General features: G+C 54.0%; 1 protein-coding gene across 1 annotated transcript in view; it reads right to left on the bottom strand.

The window, feature by feature from the left end:
* The window catches only part of COL22A1 (collagen type XXII alpha 1 chain), a 241,976-nt gene extending 224,685 nt beyond the window's left edge, over nucleotides 1–17,291 (bottom strand). Inside the window, exons 1-2 of the mRNA XM_062189414.1 lie at nucleotides 17,174–17,291; nucleotides 12,111–12,677 (exon numbers count right to left, since the gene is read on the bottom strand). Of these exons, the coding sequence (XP_062045398.1) occupies nucleotides 12,111–12,677; nucleotides 17,174–17,291 (685 nt within the window). The remainder of the gene's footprint in view (nucleotides 1–12,110; nucleotides 12,678–17,173) is intronic.
* Nucleotides 17,292–18,447: the final 1,156 nt, after the last annotated feature.

The raw sequence follows: 18,447 nt of genomic DNA, 5'->3' as shown, positions 1-18,447 counted from the left end.
GCCACCTGCTGTGTTCTCCCGTGGGTCAGGGCCCCAGCGGCATGTACAGCGTGGCTTGGCCAGGCCCGCCAGGCTCTCATTGAGAGCAGAGGTGCTGCAGGCAAGTTGTCAGCTCTGCATCCGGGTCTCCTTTCCCACCAGCAAGTCCTTCTCTGCCCTGAGGGTCTCACTGGCAGCCTAGACCGAGCGCAGGCAGGCAGTCTTTCTGCTCCTTACGGTGAGGCTCCAGGACAGGAGCTGTCTGCGGTAGAAAACACACACAGAGCAGGTGCTAAGGGGCCAGACCTCGCCCCGCAGGGCACCCTGCACTCCCAGCTGCCTGACAGGAACAGCAGTGCCAGTGAGCACCTCCTTGTCACCCTCCCCCTGCCCTCTGGGACAACCATGTACAAGTCAGGTAGTTAGGCTGGTGCAAATAGGAACCTTCCTGAACAAGTCCACACCCTGTCCATGGGTTTGTTACTACATCTGGCACAACTGAACATGAGAGCAGCTGCTACACAAGAGCAGATGGACACTCAAAATGCTGACCCAGCGTTTCAGTAAGGTTCTTCCTTGGGGATAACTGCATGGAGACTGCTCCAGGCTGGGGGACAGAAGAAAGCATCTTTATTGGCCCAAACACCCCTTTTGAGGGTCAGCAGTGTGTGCACACATGCATGTACATCTGAGTGTGCATATGGATGGGGTCAGCAGTGTGTGTACACACATGTACATCTGAGTGTGTGTATGGATGGGGTCAGCAGTGTGTGTACACACATGTACATCTGAGTGTGTGCATGGATGGGGTCAGCGGTGTGTGTCCACACATGTACATCTGAGTGTGCATACGGATGGGGTCAGCAGTGTGTACACATACATGTACATCTGAGTGTGCATATGGATGAGGTCAGCAGTGTGTGTACACACATGTACATCTGAGTGTGTGTATGGATGGGGTCAGCAGTGTGTGTACACACATGTACATCTGAGTGTGTGCATGGATGGGGTCAGCAGTGTGTATGCACACATGTACATCTGAGTGTGCATATGGATGGGGTCAGCAGTGTGTGTACACACATGTACATCTGAGTGTGTGTATGGATGGGGTCAGCAGTGTGTGTACACACATGTACATCTGAATGTGTGCATGGATGGGGTCAGCGGTGTGTGTCCACACATGTACATCTGAGTGTGCATACGGATGGGGTCAGCAGTGTGTACACATACATGTACATCTGAGTGTGCATATGGATGAGGTCAGCAGTGTGTGTACACACATGTACATCTGAGTGTGTGTATGGATGGGGTCAGCAGTGTGTGTACACACATGTACATCTGAGTGTGTGCATGGATGGGGTCAGCAGTGTGTATGCACACATGTACATCTGAGTGTGTGTATGGATGGGGTCAGCAGTGTGTGTGCACACATGTACATCTGAGTGTGTGTATGGATGGGGTCAGCAGTGTGTGTACACATACATGTACATCTGAGTGTGCATATGGATGGGGTCAGCAGTGTGTACACATACATGTACATCTGAGTGTGCGTATGGATGGGGTCATCAGTGTGCACACATGTACATCTGAGTGTGCATATGGATGGGGTCAGCAGTGTGTGTACACATACATGTACATCTGAGTGTGTGTATGGATGGGGTCATCAGTGTGTGCACACATGTACATCTGAGTGTGTGAATGGATGGGGTCAGCAGTGTGTGTGCACATACATGTACATCTGAGTGTGTGTATGGATGGGGTCAGCAGTGTGTGCACACATGTACATCTGAGTGTGTGTATGGATGGGGTCAGCAGTATGTGTGCACACATGTACATCTGAGTGTGTGCATGGATGGGGTCAGCAGTGTGTGCACACATGTACATCTGAGTGTGCATATGGATGGGGTCAGCAGTGTGTGCACACATGTACATCTGAGTGTGTGAATGGATGGGGTCAGCAGTGTGTACACATACATGTACATCTGAGTGTGTGAATGGATGGGGTCAGCAGTGTGTGCACACATGTACATCTGCGTGTGCATATGGATGGGGTCAGCAGTGTGTGCACACATGTACATCTGAGTGTGTGAATGGATGGGGTCAGCAGTGTGTGCACACATGTACATCTGAGTGTGCATATGGATGGGGTCAGCAGTGTGTGTGCACACATGTACATCTGAGTGTGCATATGGATGGAGTCAGCGGTGTGTGTGCACACATGTGCATCTAAGTGTGTGTATGGATGGGGTCAGCGGTGTGTGTGCACACATGTACATCTGAGCGTGCATATGGATGGGGTCAGCGGTGTGTGTGCACACATGTACATCTGAGTGTGCATATGGATGGGGTCAGCAGTGTGTACACATACATGTACATCTGAGTGTGTGTATGGATGGGGTCAGCAGTGTGTGTGCACACATGTACATCTGAGTGTGCATACGGATGGGGTCAGCAGTGTGTGTACACACATGTACATCTGAGTGTGCATATGGATGGGGTCAGCAGTGTGTACACATACATGTACATCTGAGTGTGTGAATGGATGGAGTCAGCAGTGTGTGCACACATGTACATCTGAGTGTGCATATGGATGGGGTCAGCAGTGTGTACACATACATGTATATCTGAGTGTGTGAATGGATGGGGTCAGCAGTGTGTCCACACATGTACATCTGAGCGTGCATATGGATGGGGTCAGCAGTGTGTGTACACACACATGTACATCTGAGTGTGTGTATGGATGGGGTCATCAGTGTGTGTACACATACATGTACATCTGAGTGTGCATATGGATGGGGTCAGCAGTGTGTGTGCACACATGTACATCTGAGTGTGCATATGGATGGGATCAGCGGTGTCTGCACATGCAGGGGCATCAGAGTGTGTGCATGCCTGGGGCCAGCAGTGTATACACACACAAGCACATCAGGGTGTATACACAGATGGGCACGTGCAGTGGATGTCTATGAGAGTACATGCCCGTGTCCCTGAGTGTATATCCATATCAGCTGAGATGTGTGTATGATCATGTGTGAGTGAACGGATATGTGTGCACCGCAAATGCAAAGAAACCACAGTGCAATCCCAAGGACAAAGACAAGACAGACGCGTTTGACAGCACAACACGGCACCCGAAACATGCAGCTGTGACAACTGTTTTCCTTCAGTCTTCCCAGAAGCGTGAGGTTGTATCAGAAGCATTGGAATGAATCAGCCACATGCTTGGAAAGCCCCGAGACGTGGTATAACCCCATGTCCCCGCTGGCCCCCTGACAAGTGTAAGACAAGTTCAGCTAGGACGCGGCTAGGCACGTGACATGAAAGCAGCTCAAAAATCCAGGATTTCTCTGGGAATGTAATTATGTTTATATATAGACGTGTATTTACAGGCTGTCTCCGTGTATGTATACAAGTGTTTTGCAAGTATCAATTTAGCTGTGGATACTATGGATTATCCGTTTATCAACTCAAAACTAGAACGACCACGTGAAATGCATGATCAGACCTCATGAGCTGGACACTGGGGTGTGACCCGACTCCTGCAAATGAGGTGGATGGCACGGGGACAGTGACGTGGCTGGCACAAGGCCCCAGGACCAGGCATTGGCAAGGGGAGCACTGATTCATATCTGAGCTCAAAGCCCCTCTACACTCACAGGGGTGTGGAGCGAGGTCAAGACCCAAGAGGCTACAAGGATTGCTTTAGGACATACATGGAACCCCGGACATGACAGGCACAGGAGGACCTGTAAGTCAATGTCGCGGGGAAGGATTTGCTGGCTATGCATCGTGTCGATCAGGACACAGAAAGGAACAGCACAGTAGCCCTCTAGTTGGAACCCCATCTGCCCCACCGTGGGGCCCCCACAAAGCTTCCTATCCAAGGTCTGAGCTAGGAGCAGCCGCTTCAGACTCGCAATCGTCGGAACACCTCCAGGACTCGGCCAGCCTTCTCTGGAGGACCAGAGAGAACACAGGTCAGCCTCTGAGGGCCGTGTCTGCTGTTCCACGCTGCTGGGAAAGCAGCTGCAGACCCTACGCACACATGTCGATAAGCAGGATTCCCGTAAAACTTAATTTACAAAACTTGGTGTCCGGCCAGATCTGGCCTGCAGGCTGTCCTCTGCCATGCACAGCAATCAAGCCAGCAAGCTCTCCCCTTCCTGCATGGGCTCAGCTTCCCCTGGGGAAGTCACAGCAGAGGGGCGCATGGACTCTGCTGGGTCCCCCTGCTGCCACGGGAGCTCAGGGCCAACACGTGACTCGGGGACACTTTTCAGAATCTCCTTTGTTACATAGAGAAAATAAGACTGCCATAAAATACGAACTACGACAACAATGATACAGCAGGAAAAACCAGTTATTCGCCTGATGGATAAGCATCATTTCCATTTAACGATGAGGAAAACAAGGTCCAGAGGTGTGAGGCCACTGCCTGAAGTTGCTGCCTGGCAGGTGGCCGACTGGGTCCCCTGGATGTCACAGCAGTGGCCCAGTGATGACATGTGACAACAAGAGGACACAGGACATGGTCTAACCTGGAACCTTGTTCTAAAGGAGCCTTTGCTGGACAGGTACTAGGTCTGCTGATGCTGTTGGCTAGGGTTCAGTTCTGCAAGGCCCCAACCCACCATGGTCCTGGATATCACGGGGGTTTTCACAGGCTCCTTTTGGGGAGATAATGGCAATTAAAAAGAAAAAATGAGAACCGCTGCCCTAAGCATGTTTCTGGTTACATATACATGTTTTCTCTCTCCCTCCCTTCCTCCCTTCCTCTCTCTCCCTTCCTCCCTTTCTCTCTTCTTCTCTCCCACACACACACACACAGGGTACTTCAAACAGTTCATGGAAAATGGAATTATAAGTTTACAGGGCCAGCACTGTGACGTAGCGGGTAAAGCTGTCGCCTGCAGTGCCGGCATCCCATATGAACGCTGGTTCAAGTCCCAGCTGCTCCACTTGCAATCCAGCTCTCTGCTGTGGCCTGAGAAGGCAGTGGAAGATGGTCCAAGTGAATGGGCCCCTGCACCCTTGTGGGAAACCTGGGAGAAGCTCCTGGCTTCAGATTGGCTCAGCTCTGGCTATTGCAGCCATTTGGGGAGTAAACCAGTGGATGGAAGACCTCTTTCTCTCTCTCTGCCTCTGCCTCTCTTTAATTCTGCCTTTCAAATAAAATAAATCTTAAAAAAGGTAAAACAATAATGAAACCCACGTACTATTTTCATAATACACACTTTCCATTAACTTTCTGAAAAGTCTTTGGATGCACGGATGTCAGATTTTTTTGCAGCAAAACAAACTTATCTTTTGATTTCGTAGGAACTTGGCAAGGCACCTGTATATACAGATTATACACACAAACATACCTATCTGTGTGTGTATAAATGCACACAGCAAGAAGACAAGCTGTGCCATCCATGCACCAAGCACTGGCCCAGCGCTGAGGCCCCGGGTGCTCACACACACACCCAGCCAGGGAGTGCTCCCATCACCCCCCATGACAGATGGCGAACCCAGGCAGAAAGGGGCTCCATAGCTGGTCCACACTGGCTGGGAATGAGCAGTGCTGGGGCTGGCCCAGGGGAGCCGGCTCCAGCTGCTGTGGCTGACCAGCGTCGTCCCCTGTGTCTGTCAGGGACCCCTGACCGTGTGCCTTGACACACAATGCACCTGCAGGGGCAAAGCCACATGTACATAAAGAGCTCATTCCCAAGAAGTCTCTTGCTGTGTTGTCTCAAAAAACCAGAACCGGGAAGCTGGAAGCAAAATGAACGACCCCCCAGTCGTGGGACCACTGATGATGGGAAAAACAAATGACGACCCACGCCCCTGAGAGCCAAGTGAGACGGCGTCGCCGTAAACAGCCGGGGCACCTGCCCCAGGGCTCAGGGAGGCCAACAGCAGGCAGAGCCCTGGGCCGGCACAACCCACTGGTTTTAACGTCGGGGTGATGCGGCTTCAGGCAGACAGGAGTCAGGCAGGGCCTGCAGCAGCCGGCCCCTTGGTCATCTCGAGGTCATCTTAGAGCCGGAAACTGGCAGGGCAGAGTTGGGAGGCTCACTTTGGCTTCCATTGAACCACACAAATTAAAAATTAATCAATTAAAAATAAATGATGGGTGTTTCTCAGATTTCATCATTAATGTTCTAATAAAATTTCCTGGCATCTGATCAGAATTAAGTAACCCAGTTACTAATCGCTAGGGGGTGCCGTCGATCATAACAAGTTTTCCCAAGAGGAACTTGCACTGACCTTTAGGTGAAGGGTGGGAACTGGCACAGACGTGGTCCCAAGGGCCAAGCCACAGACACGGACGTGGCAGCTCCAAACCCACAGCTGGCTCTGGGAACGCCGATGCCTCCCTGGCCTTGGGACGCACCCAGCTGGGTGGGTCACTCTGTGGTCATATGCATGCTCCCAGAAGTGTGTGTGTGTGTGTGTGTGTGTGTGAGCAAAGGCTGCGTGGTATACAGTGTGTATGTCTCCTGGGTGTGTGTGTGCATGTGGTGTATGGCATTTGTGTGCGTGTACTGTGCCATATGTGTGGTGCTGTGTTCCTGGTATGTGGTCAGTGTGGATGTGGTGTGTGTGTGTGTGAGGTGTGTTATGTGTATGTTGGATGTGCGGTGTACATAGTATATAAGTGTGTGTGAGCATGTGTGTGTGTGTGTGTGAGGTATATGTATATGTGTGATATGTATGTGCTGTGTGGAGTAGGTTGCATAGTGCATGTGTACACAGCAAATGCTATGTGTTGATGTGTGTATGTGGGTGTGGTGTATGGCATGCATTTCATGCAAGTGTGTGAGAAATGTGTACGCATGTGTGTATGTGGGTTTGTGCATGTTGTTTGTGGTGTATGTGATATATGCATGGTATGCATATGATGAGGTGTGCATGGTATATACGTGAGATATAGGTGGGGCACACATATGAAGGGATATGTGCTCTGTATGTGAGGTATGTGGATTGTGTGTGAAATGTATGTACAAGGTATATTGGGAAGGTATGTGAAATATGTGTAAGGTGTATGTTGGGTGTGTGTGATGTGTGAGGTATATGATGTGGGTGAGGTGTATGGTATGGGTGAGCTTCTATGTGTGAGGTATATGTTGGGTGTGTGTGATGTGTGAGGTATATGATGTGGGTGAGGTGTATGGTATGGGGGAGCTTCTATGTGTGAGGTGTATGTTGGGTGTGTGTGACGTGTGAGGTATATGATGTGGGTGAGGTGTATGGTATGGGGGAGCTTGTATGTTGGGTGTGTGTGACGTGTGAGGTATATGATGTGGGTGAGGTGTATGGTATGGGGGAGCTTCTATGTGTAAGGTGTATGTTGGGTGTGTGTGACGTGTGAGGTATATGATGTGGGTGAGGTGTATGGTATGGGGAGCTTCTATGTGTGAGGTGTATGTTGGGTGTGTGTGACGTGTGAGGTATATGATGTGGGTGAGGTGTATGGTATGGGGGAGCTTCTATGTGTGGGGTGTATGTTGGGTATATGTACGAGGCCTATATTGGGGATGTGTATGAGGTAGATGTATGAAGCACGTGTTGGGTGTATGTTGAGTGTACATGAGGTGCAGTGAGGTGTGTGTTCTGTGTGTGTTGATTGTATGTGAAGTGTGTGTGTGTGGTGTCTATCAGGTGTGGGTGAGGCACGTGTTAGATGAGTGTGTTATGAATGTGATGTGAATGTTGGTATGTAAGTGAGGTGACCCTCGTGTGTGTGTGTGTGAGGTGTGCATACATGGGTTGTATGTGAAGTAAATCTCCTTTCCTTCCTGGGATGACCCTTTGGTCTCCAGGTCACCACGGTAGGCCTCAGCCTCAGACACTGCTGAGAAGGTGGCACAGGGCTCAGTAAAATCCACACTGAAAAACAGCCCGACACAGCTGCTGTCAAGAGCTCTGTCTTGTTAGTCAACTGCCAGTGTTTGTGCTCAGAGAAGTCCAGAAGCGCTTGTAAGTGACCCTGACCGTGGGGTCAGTGCTGGGAAGGTCCAGCTGCCTGTCCTCTGGCCACAAGGAGGAGTGAGGGGCAGGGCCGGGCGGCCCTGTACCAACTGGGGCCGAGCACCACTTCCAGGGCCGGAGACGCGGCACTGAGCACTCCGCAGGGTCCCACCACAGCCAGTGTGCAGAGCCACGCTTGAGTGCTGACACTTCCCAGTGAGAAGCACGGTGACCCACAAGTCTGTCCCCTCACACACAGGAGGCCTCTGTCCCCTCCACTTCCCACCTCGCTGGCAAGCACAGCCCCGGTCGCCCGGACTCTCATGGGAACAGGAAGGTGGCCATCAACAGGACAGAGACACAGAGAGATGCCCACAGGTCAGGCTCCTTCTTCCCCTAGCCCAGCCCCGCCTGAGCCCAGGAGTTAAAAGGCCAGACTCGGGAGAGTGCTCCTGGCCATGGGTCAGGGGGAAGGAGAGGACCACCATAGCACATCCCCAGAATAGAAGTGGGCGGAGGCCTTCCCAGCCACGGCCAACTGGCATTCCACAGACCCACTTACGGCGGCCCGATACGCTATATAAAGGTTGCTCTGTGGCCAGCATGGAGCCCAGGCTGCAGAAGGCGCCTAATTACAGCCGACTCTCTGAGGCCAGGCCCCGTCCACAGCCTCCGCCCCACACAGAGCAGGAAGCTGAGGGTGACATGGAATCCCCAAGGCCCTGTCAGGCCACAGAGAAGCGGGCATTGGTACCGTGGCATGGAGATGCTTCCCTGGAGGGGCCAAGAGGACACCGGGTGCTCCCAGCACCGTGGCAGAGTTCAGGGGAGGCCACTGGGAGAGGAGGCAGTGGGGCTGACGTGCGTGGTGCATGTTTAATACCCCTGGCCGTCGCTGTAGCTGGCAGGACTGCACGTCCAAGAGAGTGGAGGCTCCAGCTCACTTAGGAAACGGGGATAAGGATTCCTTCAAGTCCACTTCCCTGTCACTCAACAGGCAGCTGCTGGTTGCTGTGCACGTGTCAGCTCTGTGCCAGGCACCGGGCAGGAGCCAACAACTCTGCCCAGCAAAGCGTGGGAAGGGCTCTCACTGTCAGGAGGGGCCTTTGAATGAATGAAGACTGGCACCTGGTCCCTGGAAGCCTGGAGGGGCCATTCAGCCTCTGGGTGTCTCAGAGCGATCAGCATGAAGTAGGATGGCTCAGAAAGCACATAGGATTCTAGTGAGGCGCCCATGGAATGTGGATTTAAAGATGCCTCTTAACTATCCCAGCTAACCACAGGAGTCCAGGACCTGGGCTCAGACACAGCAGGTGAATACCCCCTCCCCACTCTGCTCCTGGCTAGCTGGGCCACCATGGGAAGCAGCTCAGGGTCTCTGAGCACAGGTGCCTTGATGGTGAGCCAGGGATCCTCAGAGCACACACAGCTGCTGCACACGCTGACCGACATGTGTGGTTATACAGCTCGTCATGCGGGAGTCAGAAAACATGATGAGCGTGGAGCCATCCCACTTGCAGCTGTGACATGGGCGGCAGGATATGGTGGTGGCACTGTACACAGCTCTCAGCACAGTGATAAACAAAGGCTTCCTGAGGTCCCAAGACACAGGTGGACAGGGAAGGGCTACAGGTGACCATGGAGCATACACACAGAGGAGAACCCCAGACTCTGGCTACTCACTTCCTGTGCTCTGGCTCCAGACTCAGCCTCCCCCCAGCAGGGCAGCCCCCTGGAGCCTGCTGGTCCTGGGATCCAGCCTTCAGTGGCCCAGCCCATGCAAAGAGCACCAACTTGGAAGCAGGCACCTCCATTCCCCATCGACAGCATCGGCATCGGAGCAGAAGGGGAGGAGGGGGCAGGAGGGGGCAGGAGGGTCCCTGCCTCTTGTCAGCCGCGAAGCATTCATTGCACCAGGTACACTGTAGGCGCTATTTCTAGCACTACCATATTGGGGAAAGCAGGAGAGAGAAACAGTGTTGCCTGGTAGCAGGGAAAACTCAGATTCCAGGAAACTAGACAATGACCTACAACCCTATGGTTAATGGTCCAATGACCAAAAACACTCCTGTGTTCTGAAGGCGCAGCAGAAGCAGGCTCAGGTCTGGGTCTGTCCCCAGCCCAGATGTTATATTAACTGTGCAGTATGCCGCAGGGACTTGACCTCTTGGGGTTGTCACTGCTTTTCTCAGAGCCACCCCTGGGCCCAGAAGCGCTTCAGAGTCTAGAGTCGGCCCTGCCCAGAGCTAGAACCAGCCTGGCAGGATGGCAGCCTAGTGGCATGTTGGGCAAGAAGCACCTTGCATCCCAGGGCATCCTGGAATGACAGCTATGGATTCTCTGCCCCTGAGCGACGACAGCATACCCACCTCTGGACTAGCCCTGTGCCTAGCTCTTCAGGTCACTGTGCACCTAGACGCACCCATCGCCCCAGCCCTCCTGGGCTTTCTCCTTTAAGTCACTCTCCCATCCCAGCAGCCCCCCAACAACCCTGCCCCACTGCTGAGGGCCCAGGCCTTGCAGCTGCGCCCTGTAGGATCCCAGCATTCAGTGTTCCAGAGGATCAGCTTTCACATCTGTGCCCATGACGAGAGTCGGATGAAGCTACCACGTTACACCACAGCCAATGCCTTGCACACCCCAGGGGAGGTAACCCTACTGAGCCCTCCAGCCTCAGTATCCTCCTCTGTGAAATGTGCCAATCACCAATGCCCCATCTCTCCCAAAACACAGCGCTGTGAGCTTCGACACCCTTGCAAAGGGCCTCCATTTTTCTCTGGCTCGCCACCATGCCACCCTTACACAGCGCTGACCATGTGACACCCCTGTATAAAGCTCGCCAACATCCTCACCTAAGCACATGAGACCCTCCTTTGTGGAGACCCCGACAGGCCAACAGAGCTCACCCGTCCCTATGTGACCCAGCCAAAGGCCATGTAGCGGCATCCCTTACTGCCGTGCACGGCCTGAGCCCCACCGCCTTCCTCCAAGGAGCAACAGAATTCCCAGCACCACCAAGCACATGAGGACCCAGCCCAGGATACTGCTGTGGCTTGATTCAGCTTTACTCCCACAGACCACAAAATCAGCACAAGGCCACACAAAATGCAGACCTCAGATAGGTCTCGGTGGCATAAATCAGTGGAGATCAAAGAAGCCAACGCAGAGAAGAACCACACATGCAAGGGGGCCATCCCAGTTCCCCAAATCATTTAGCTGGCCAGGCACATCCCTTGGGACCAGGCCCACCCGCTCTGCTGCCCCAACCCCCGCCGTGGGCTCCCCAGCAGAGGTGGGGCTGACTCAGCTCCCAGCCCCACCAGCTCAAGGTACTGCCCTGCTGGACCTGCAGAGGAAAGTGACCAGCATCCACTGTGACCCATGGAGGACAAATGCCACCCCAAGATGCTAGCAGAGGCAGGAGCAGGAGACCAGGCTGCAGCTGGGGAAATCCACTTCACCCTCCCTGGGCAGGGCGCGGCTGTCCTCAGAACGAGGCCTGCAGGATGCTGGGGGACGGGCTTCCGGGTCACAGCCCAGAGCCCCAGGCTTTCTGCCTGCTCACTGTCCAACCACACCTCCACCTCCTTCCCCACCCCCATCCTCCCCTGCCACAATGACTGAGTCCAAACACATTAGAGACCTCCCTCATCTCTGAAGGGGCCAGGTCAACAGCCTCTGTCATCTGGGACTGGCCGTCTGGCTACACGGCTGACTCCAGGGTTCAAGTGTAGCTCACAGGGCCTGTGTGTGCCCCTTCTACAAGACACTGAGATCCCTCGGGAGAGGACAAGGCACCCTACTATCTGCTTGGGTGAGGGCTTCACTGGCAAAGTCTGACTCTGGTAGCTCTGGGCCATGCATGTTCCCAACTCAGAGAGGAAGACGGGTCTCCAAGTTGCTGCTGGGTGGGTGGGTGCAGAACCCAGCCCTCCCCAGCCCCTCCAGCCTCTGTCTCCCTGCCTCTGTCCCTGGCAAAGACAAGCCAGGTGATGTTCCTGCATAGCAGTGCAAGTGTGAGAGTGTGAGGGTGCCACCTGCTGCACGCAGCACCTAGGGATGGCAGGCTCCGCCCACCTCTGCACCTGCTGTCTGTGTGCCCTGCTGCACCGCCCATCTCTGCAAAGGGACCCCAGTGAGGGCACCGCCCAGGGAAAGGACAGAGCCCCACTCACTCTCACACAGGCGGCGCCGCAGCTTGCCACGGATCTTGTCGATGGCGTCGAAGTCAGACACGTGGAAGACATGCGCGGACGTGGGCTCCGAGGCGATCTCGTGCAGCTCCTCCCGCAGCGCCTCGCCCACGCCCACGGCGAAGATGCGGATGCCGGCCGCGTGTGCTGCGGCCGCCGCGTCGCGCACCAGGTCCTGGCTGCGGCCGTCGGTCAGCAGGATGGCCACCTGCTGGAAGGCGCGGTCCCCGGGGCGGCCACCGGCTTGCGGCGAGAAGCTGCGGGCGGTGATGAAGCGCAGCGCGTCGCCGGTGTTGGTGTTGCCGCCGTGGTAGGCGATGCGCCGAGCCGCCGCCTTCACCTCCTCACGGGAGCTGAAGTGGCCTAGCTCGAAGGCCGTGGCGGGCCGGTCGCTGTAGCGCACCACGCCCACGCGGGTGTGCTCGGGGCCCACCTCGAAGGTGTCCACCAGGTTGGCCACCCACTGCCGGACCTTCTCAAAGTCCTCCTTGCCCACGCTGGAGGAGGTGTCCAAGAGGAAGACGAGATCGTAGTGGACGCTCTTGCAACCTGCAGGGCGAGAGGGAGGGCATATGGAGTGCCAAGGGCAGGTCCTCGGGGCTGAGGGTGCACTTGCTGGGGTCTCTCAGACCAGGGGCCAGGTCCTGCTGTCCTGCCCCTCCCCTGGCTCGTGGCCTGGATGCGGGTTCCCCAGCTCTCACATGGCAGCTGTAATGAGTTTTCCCCAGGGTTGCTGTGAGGGCCCTTAAAAAGATGAACCTGTGCGGAGACCCCCAACCCTGTAGCCTCTCTGTTGGCAGCTGATGCTCAAGAGTGGCTTCATAATATTTTCATTATTTTTTAAACTTGCTCCAAATACATGTCCAAAAAACCCGCTACATTAAACTATTCCCATCCAACGGAGACAGCCATTGTGGAGCCATGGTGAGAATGCAAGCTTGATGATGTGCTGTTCCCATGTAGTTGCTGCTGGAGGTATGGCCGTGGCAGACACTGGGGAAGAAGCTGCCTTTGCTACAATGGGCAATAAGCTGGAAACCCATTTCCAGGCTGAGTCTGTCTGTTTCCATGGCTACGGGGGCACAGAACTGACTTAGCCACTGCTTTCTCGTTGGATGTTTAACTCATTCATGGTATTTCACCCCAAGATAACAGATAAACTGTGCCTGTATCGTTTAAATATAAATGTATGGAAGTTCTATAATGCTTTTATGATCCTATGCTTCTATTTTATACATGAAATATCACAGAAACAATATGATGCCTTAAACAAAACAGAGTGCTATGTAATTCATTTTTCACCCCAACAGCAACCCTGTGCAGGAAGCTTACTCAACTATTTTACTTTCAGATGACATGAGAAAAGTGTTTTCCAAAGTGTGTGCAAACATCAAGGGAATTAGCAAGAAACACCAGTCTTGATGTTCTTGATATTCCAGAATATGGGGTGTGGTCATTCCAAGCAGCCTCTGAGCGGGCCTTGGGAACACCTGGCACAAACATTTGGCCCAGCAAAAACAAAGCAAGAGGGGTGGGAGTTGGCCTTGTGGTGAAGACCCCGGTTGGGATATCCACACCCCACACTGGGGAGCTGGGGTTTGAGCCTCGGCTCCATCCTGATTCCAGCTTCTTGCTAATGAGCACTCTGGGAGACAGCAGCTGATGGCTCAAGTAATTGTGTCCCTGCCATCTCCACGCAAGACCCAGACTGAGTCCCCCGCTCCTGGTTTTGACCTGGCTCAGCTCTGGCCATTGTGGGCACTTGGTGAGTGTACCAGCAGATGGGAACTCTGTCTCTATCTCTTGGTTTCTTAAATAAATTTTTTTTTAAAAAAAGGCAAGAAAACACTTTGTTAAGGTATCAGATTGGCAAAGAAAAAAAAATGCAAAGGCAGAAAGAGTGATGGTAGCCAGGGTACATGAGAATTTGAGAAGGTGTCTGCTCACCAAGTGGTCATGAAACTCATCAGACACGTTCTCAGGGTTACGAAAGCCTCATTAAGGAGGGCATCTTCTTACCTGCCAATGCCAAATATAGGGTTTCCCCAGGAAAACCGTCAGCTAAACGCATAGGAAGTGCACAGCAGCAAGACCAAGGAAACGCTGGGGACAGTCTGCAGGCTCAGGCCTATGGATTACTGAAATACGTCGTTATGCATTCAGGCACGGTGCGTCTGTGAGCACCACAGCTGCCAGAAATCCTTACCTGGGGCCAGTGTTCTGGCACAGCAGGTTAATGCCGGCATCCTGCTCAAGCACGGCCTCGAGGCCCAGCTCCCTGCTAACGTGCCTGGTAAGGCAGGGGAAGATGGCCCAAGTGCTTGGGGCCCAGCTGCCCATGTGGGATTCCAGGTGCCCTGGCTTTGGCCTTGCCCAAACCTGAGCCCATGGCAGCCATTTTGGGAGTGAACCAGTGGATGGAAGATACCCCTCCCTCCCTCTCTCTCACTTTCTCTATAACTCTGCCTTTCAAATAATAAATATTTTTTAAATAAATGCTTGGGATTGGTGCTGTAGCATAGAGGGTAAAGCCATCACCTGGAGGAACCGGCATCCCATATGGGCACCAGTTTGAGTCCTGATTACTCCACTTCTGATCCAGCTCCCTGCTAATGTGCCATGGAAAGCAGTGGAAGATGGCCCAAGTGCTTGGGTCTCTGCACTCATATAGGAGACTTGGAAGAAGCTCCTGGCTTTGGATCAGCCCAGCCCAGGCCATTGCAGCCATTTGGGGAAGCTGGCTCACTCTTGCTCTCCAACTCTGCCTTTCAAATAAATAAATAAATCTTAAAAAAAAAAAAAAAAGGTAATGCTTACCAACACTCAGCCATTTTTTCAGTACAGTGGTAGGTGTGAAAAACTGTATATAAAACACTCTGAATATTGGGGCCGGCACTGCGGCCTAGCAGGAAAAGCTGCTGCCTGTACTGCTAGCATCCCATATGGGTGCCGGTTCGAGTCCCAGCTGCTCCTCTTCTAGTCCAGCTCTCTGCTATGGCCTGGGAAAGCAGTAGAAGATGGCCTAAGTCATCTTGCCCCTGCACCCGTGTGGGAGACCTGGAAGAAGCTCCTGGCTTCAGATGGGAGCAGCTCCGGCCTTTGCAGCCAACTGGGGAGTGAACCAACAGATAGAAGACCTTTTTCTCTCTCTCTCTCTCTGCCTTTCCTTCTCTCTCTGTGTAACTCCAACTTTCAAATAAATAAATAAATCTTAAAAAAAGAAAACCATTTTGAATAATAGGAGGGTACTTCAAAAAGTTCATGAAAAGTGGAACTAAAAGAAAATATTTTGGTGCAAAAATTTTGAAATGCATGCATAGAAAGGTTTTTTCAGAAACTTCATGGAAAACGTGTATTACAAAAAAGTGATGGGTGAATTTCAACATCTTTTGTTCCAAAATAAATTTATCTTTTGATTCCATGAACTTTTCAAGTACCCTCAAAAGACAGAATTTCTGGAATGAAAACTACATTTGCCTGTCTGCGTGTGCAAGTCTGTATGAATGCACAGGAGAAACATGGCTTCCCTATGACAAACAGCTGGGAGTGAATTTGATTATTTTGTCTTTTCTGATTTATATTTGCAAGCAATGAATTAAGTTCATAAAACAGAAAAACAAAGGTCTTTATCTTCACAGACTCACATGCACACTCACACACATGCACACAGTCACACATACATGCATGATCTCTCTCACACACACACATACACACTCACTCACTCACTCACTCTTCCCTATCTGGGCTGAGCCAAGGCCACCCTGGACTATTCCACACCCACTGTGCCCTCTACTTTTCAGATGCCAAGCTGTAGCAGGCACATCAGGAGCCGAGTGACAGCCCTGCCTGGCAGGACTGAGCCTAACGGATTAGGGCTTTGGAGTGCGTTTGCCCAGATGTGTGGGCTCAGAGATAACTCCTGGGGAGTTTCTCTCTGACACAGAAGGTCACGCTTTTGTCCTCAGGTCAATCCTGTCCCAGCCTGCTCGGGATAATTGCTCCTGGGGGCCAGGCAGGGTCCGGCCTGCGGGCTGTAATCCTACAGCAAATTAGTCTAGGGCTGCAGAAGATTCCCTCGTGCAGGAGGCATTGCCGAGGGGCCCTTCTGAGCTCGCTGCACAGTTTCTCCGGGGGGGGGGGGGGCGGCTGGAGAGATGGACGGTGGGCATGTGGGGATTGAGTGTGACGTGCAGAGGGGGCACTGCGGCAGGCCACCCCTGGCAGGAGCCTGCCTCCCTCAGGCCCACTTCTACTGTGGGAGACAAGAGCACACAGGAGCTGGGGCCTCTCTTTGTGCACTTGGGGCCGGCTCGCCAAGCACAGAAGGCCCAGGCTCCTCACGGGCCAGTGTTATGACCATCTTTGAGAAGCTCAGGAGAAGCAGAACGCGGGAAGGAACTCTGTGAGCCTCTGCAGAAGCAACGTGAACTCCTTCGCTGCTGAGACCCAGGGAGGGAGGGAAGCCGTAGCTGGTCACTCCCTGTGTCCTCACTCACAGCCTTGCCTCTGGGCTCTTTGGCTCATCTGTGAAATGGGACAGCATTTTACACCCTGCATCCAGCGACAAGTGCTCTCCCCGCCATCCTGTGAGCAGTCCGTGAGCGTCCCATCCAGGACTGGCACAGTGCTGGGTGTTGGGGACACGGCTGGCTCCTGTCCCCTCTCTCCTGGCTCAGCACTGACCGGCAGCTTTCCCCATGGCTGGGACCCTTGGAGAGGAGAGCCCAAGCAGCCCCCTGGGCCCTCCCAGCCTTCAACCTCCGCAGGTCTGTTCTCCTCGGGCCCGGGCTGCCCCTGCTGGCCGGACTCCACAGTGTCTGCTCCCAGGAAGGTGTCCCGAAGCCTTCCCAGAGCAGGACAGCACAGCAGGGTCCCCGGCCTACACACACCTACCTGATGGAGAGGCTCAAGAACATTTTATAACCAGCAGCGACCGAGCGCGGCTCGTTCTCCTGCTCTGCCTCCCTCCACCCCTCACGCACTCTCTCACACCAGGACGTGCACTCTGCCGGCCGGACACCAGCGTGCCACAGCCTGATGCCCACCTGCCCGCTGGGCCTGGCAGCCGCCATGTCCACTCCACAGCAGAAGCATCCCGAGAAGGCAGGCCACGGCGTTCCCTGGGAGGCCGCCCACGATGCTCCTGGGCTTGGGAGCTGGCATTTCTTGGTCAAGAAGTGACAGCGCTCGGCTCTACTGGGGCATTTCCTGTGTGGAGAAAGACACCCTGTGAGGAGCGGCTCTCTACTGGAGGCCCTAGGAGTGTGGAGGAGTCGCCGCACCGGCCTCCCCGCAGCCTCCAGGCCTCAGTCAGCTGTCCCCGGGTCCACGGCACAGCCTCCTAAAGAGCTTTTCAGTGGCTGGCCCAGGTGTCCCTCCATCCACCCAAACAGGAGACGCATACTGAGTACCGGCCAGTACACGGGACCACAGAACGGAGTCAGAGAGGCCCGTGGTGCCACAGGTCCCCACAGCAGCTCCTGTGTAAGATCCTGCAACAACGCAATCCTTGTCCCCTCCTGGGTACGGCTCACATGCCTGCTATGACAGCCCACTCCTCCCAGCCTGACCTGTCCCCTCACCTCTGCCCCATCCAGATGACCTCTCAACTCCACTCCCATCCAGCCTGGCCTCTCCCCTCCACTCCCATCCAGCCTGGCCTCTCCCCTCCACTCCTGACCTGTCCCCTCCCCTCTCACCTCTGCCCCATCCAGATGACCTCTCACCTCTGCCCCATCCAGATGACCTCTCAACTCCACTCCCGTCCAGCCTGGCCTCTCCCCTCTCACCTCCCCCACTCCTGTCTCTCCTCTCTGCTCCTGCAGGCTGCACCTGGCAGCTGTGATCTTTCCTGCAGTTTCCCACCCAGGTGCTGGGTCTCTGAGACCCCCTTGCTTTTGTGGCAAGCTTCCCTATGTCTGAGATTCCCTCAGTCCTCCCTGACAGCCCTGGCAATGCTCAGTTCGGAAAGCCCCTCCCAGACATCGCATGACGACCCCCACCCCGGGATGAGACACCCCCCCAGCTGCCCCCACACGAACTCTAGGCTCCCTCCCCTCAGCAGGAGGCTACAACTCTGGCTACTTTCCCATTGCCTGCCCTGCCAGCTGCGTGGTCCTTGGAGGCTGATGCCCAGCTGACAGCTTGGCAAGGGTCACAGCCCCTCCTGCTTGCTCAGTCCGTGTATGTGGCTGAAGGAAAATAAGAATCTGCGAGGGATCCCGGAACTCAGTGCTTGCAATGGTGGGGAAGTTATTTCAAAGGCATCAGGAGGATCATATGAAGAGTCACTGTCTTTCAAGTCACAGGAGAATACTTT

This window comes from Lepus europaeus, chromosome 4, assembly GCF_033115175.1.
Source record: "Lepus europaeus isolate LE1 chromosome 4, mLepTim1.pri, whole genome shotgun sequence".
NCBI lineage: Eukaryota > Metazoa > Chordata > Mammalia > Lagomorpha > Leporidae > Lepus > Lepus europaeus.
This window is presented reverse-complemented; position numbering and strand designations above follow the sequence as displayed.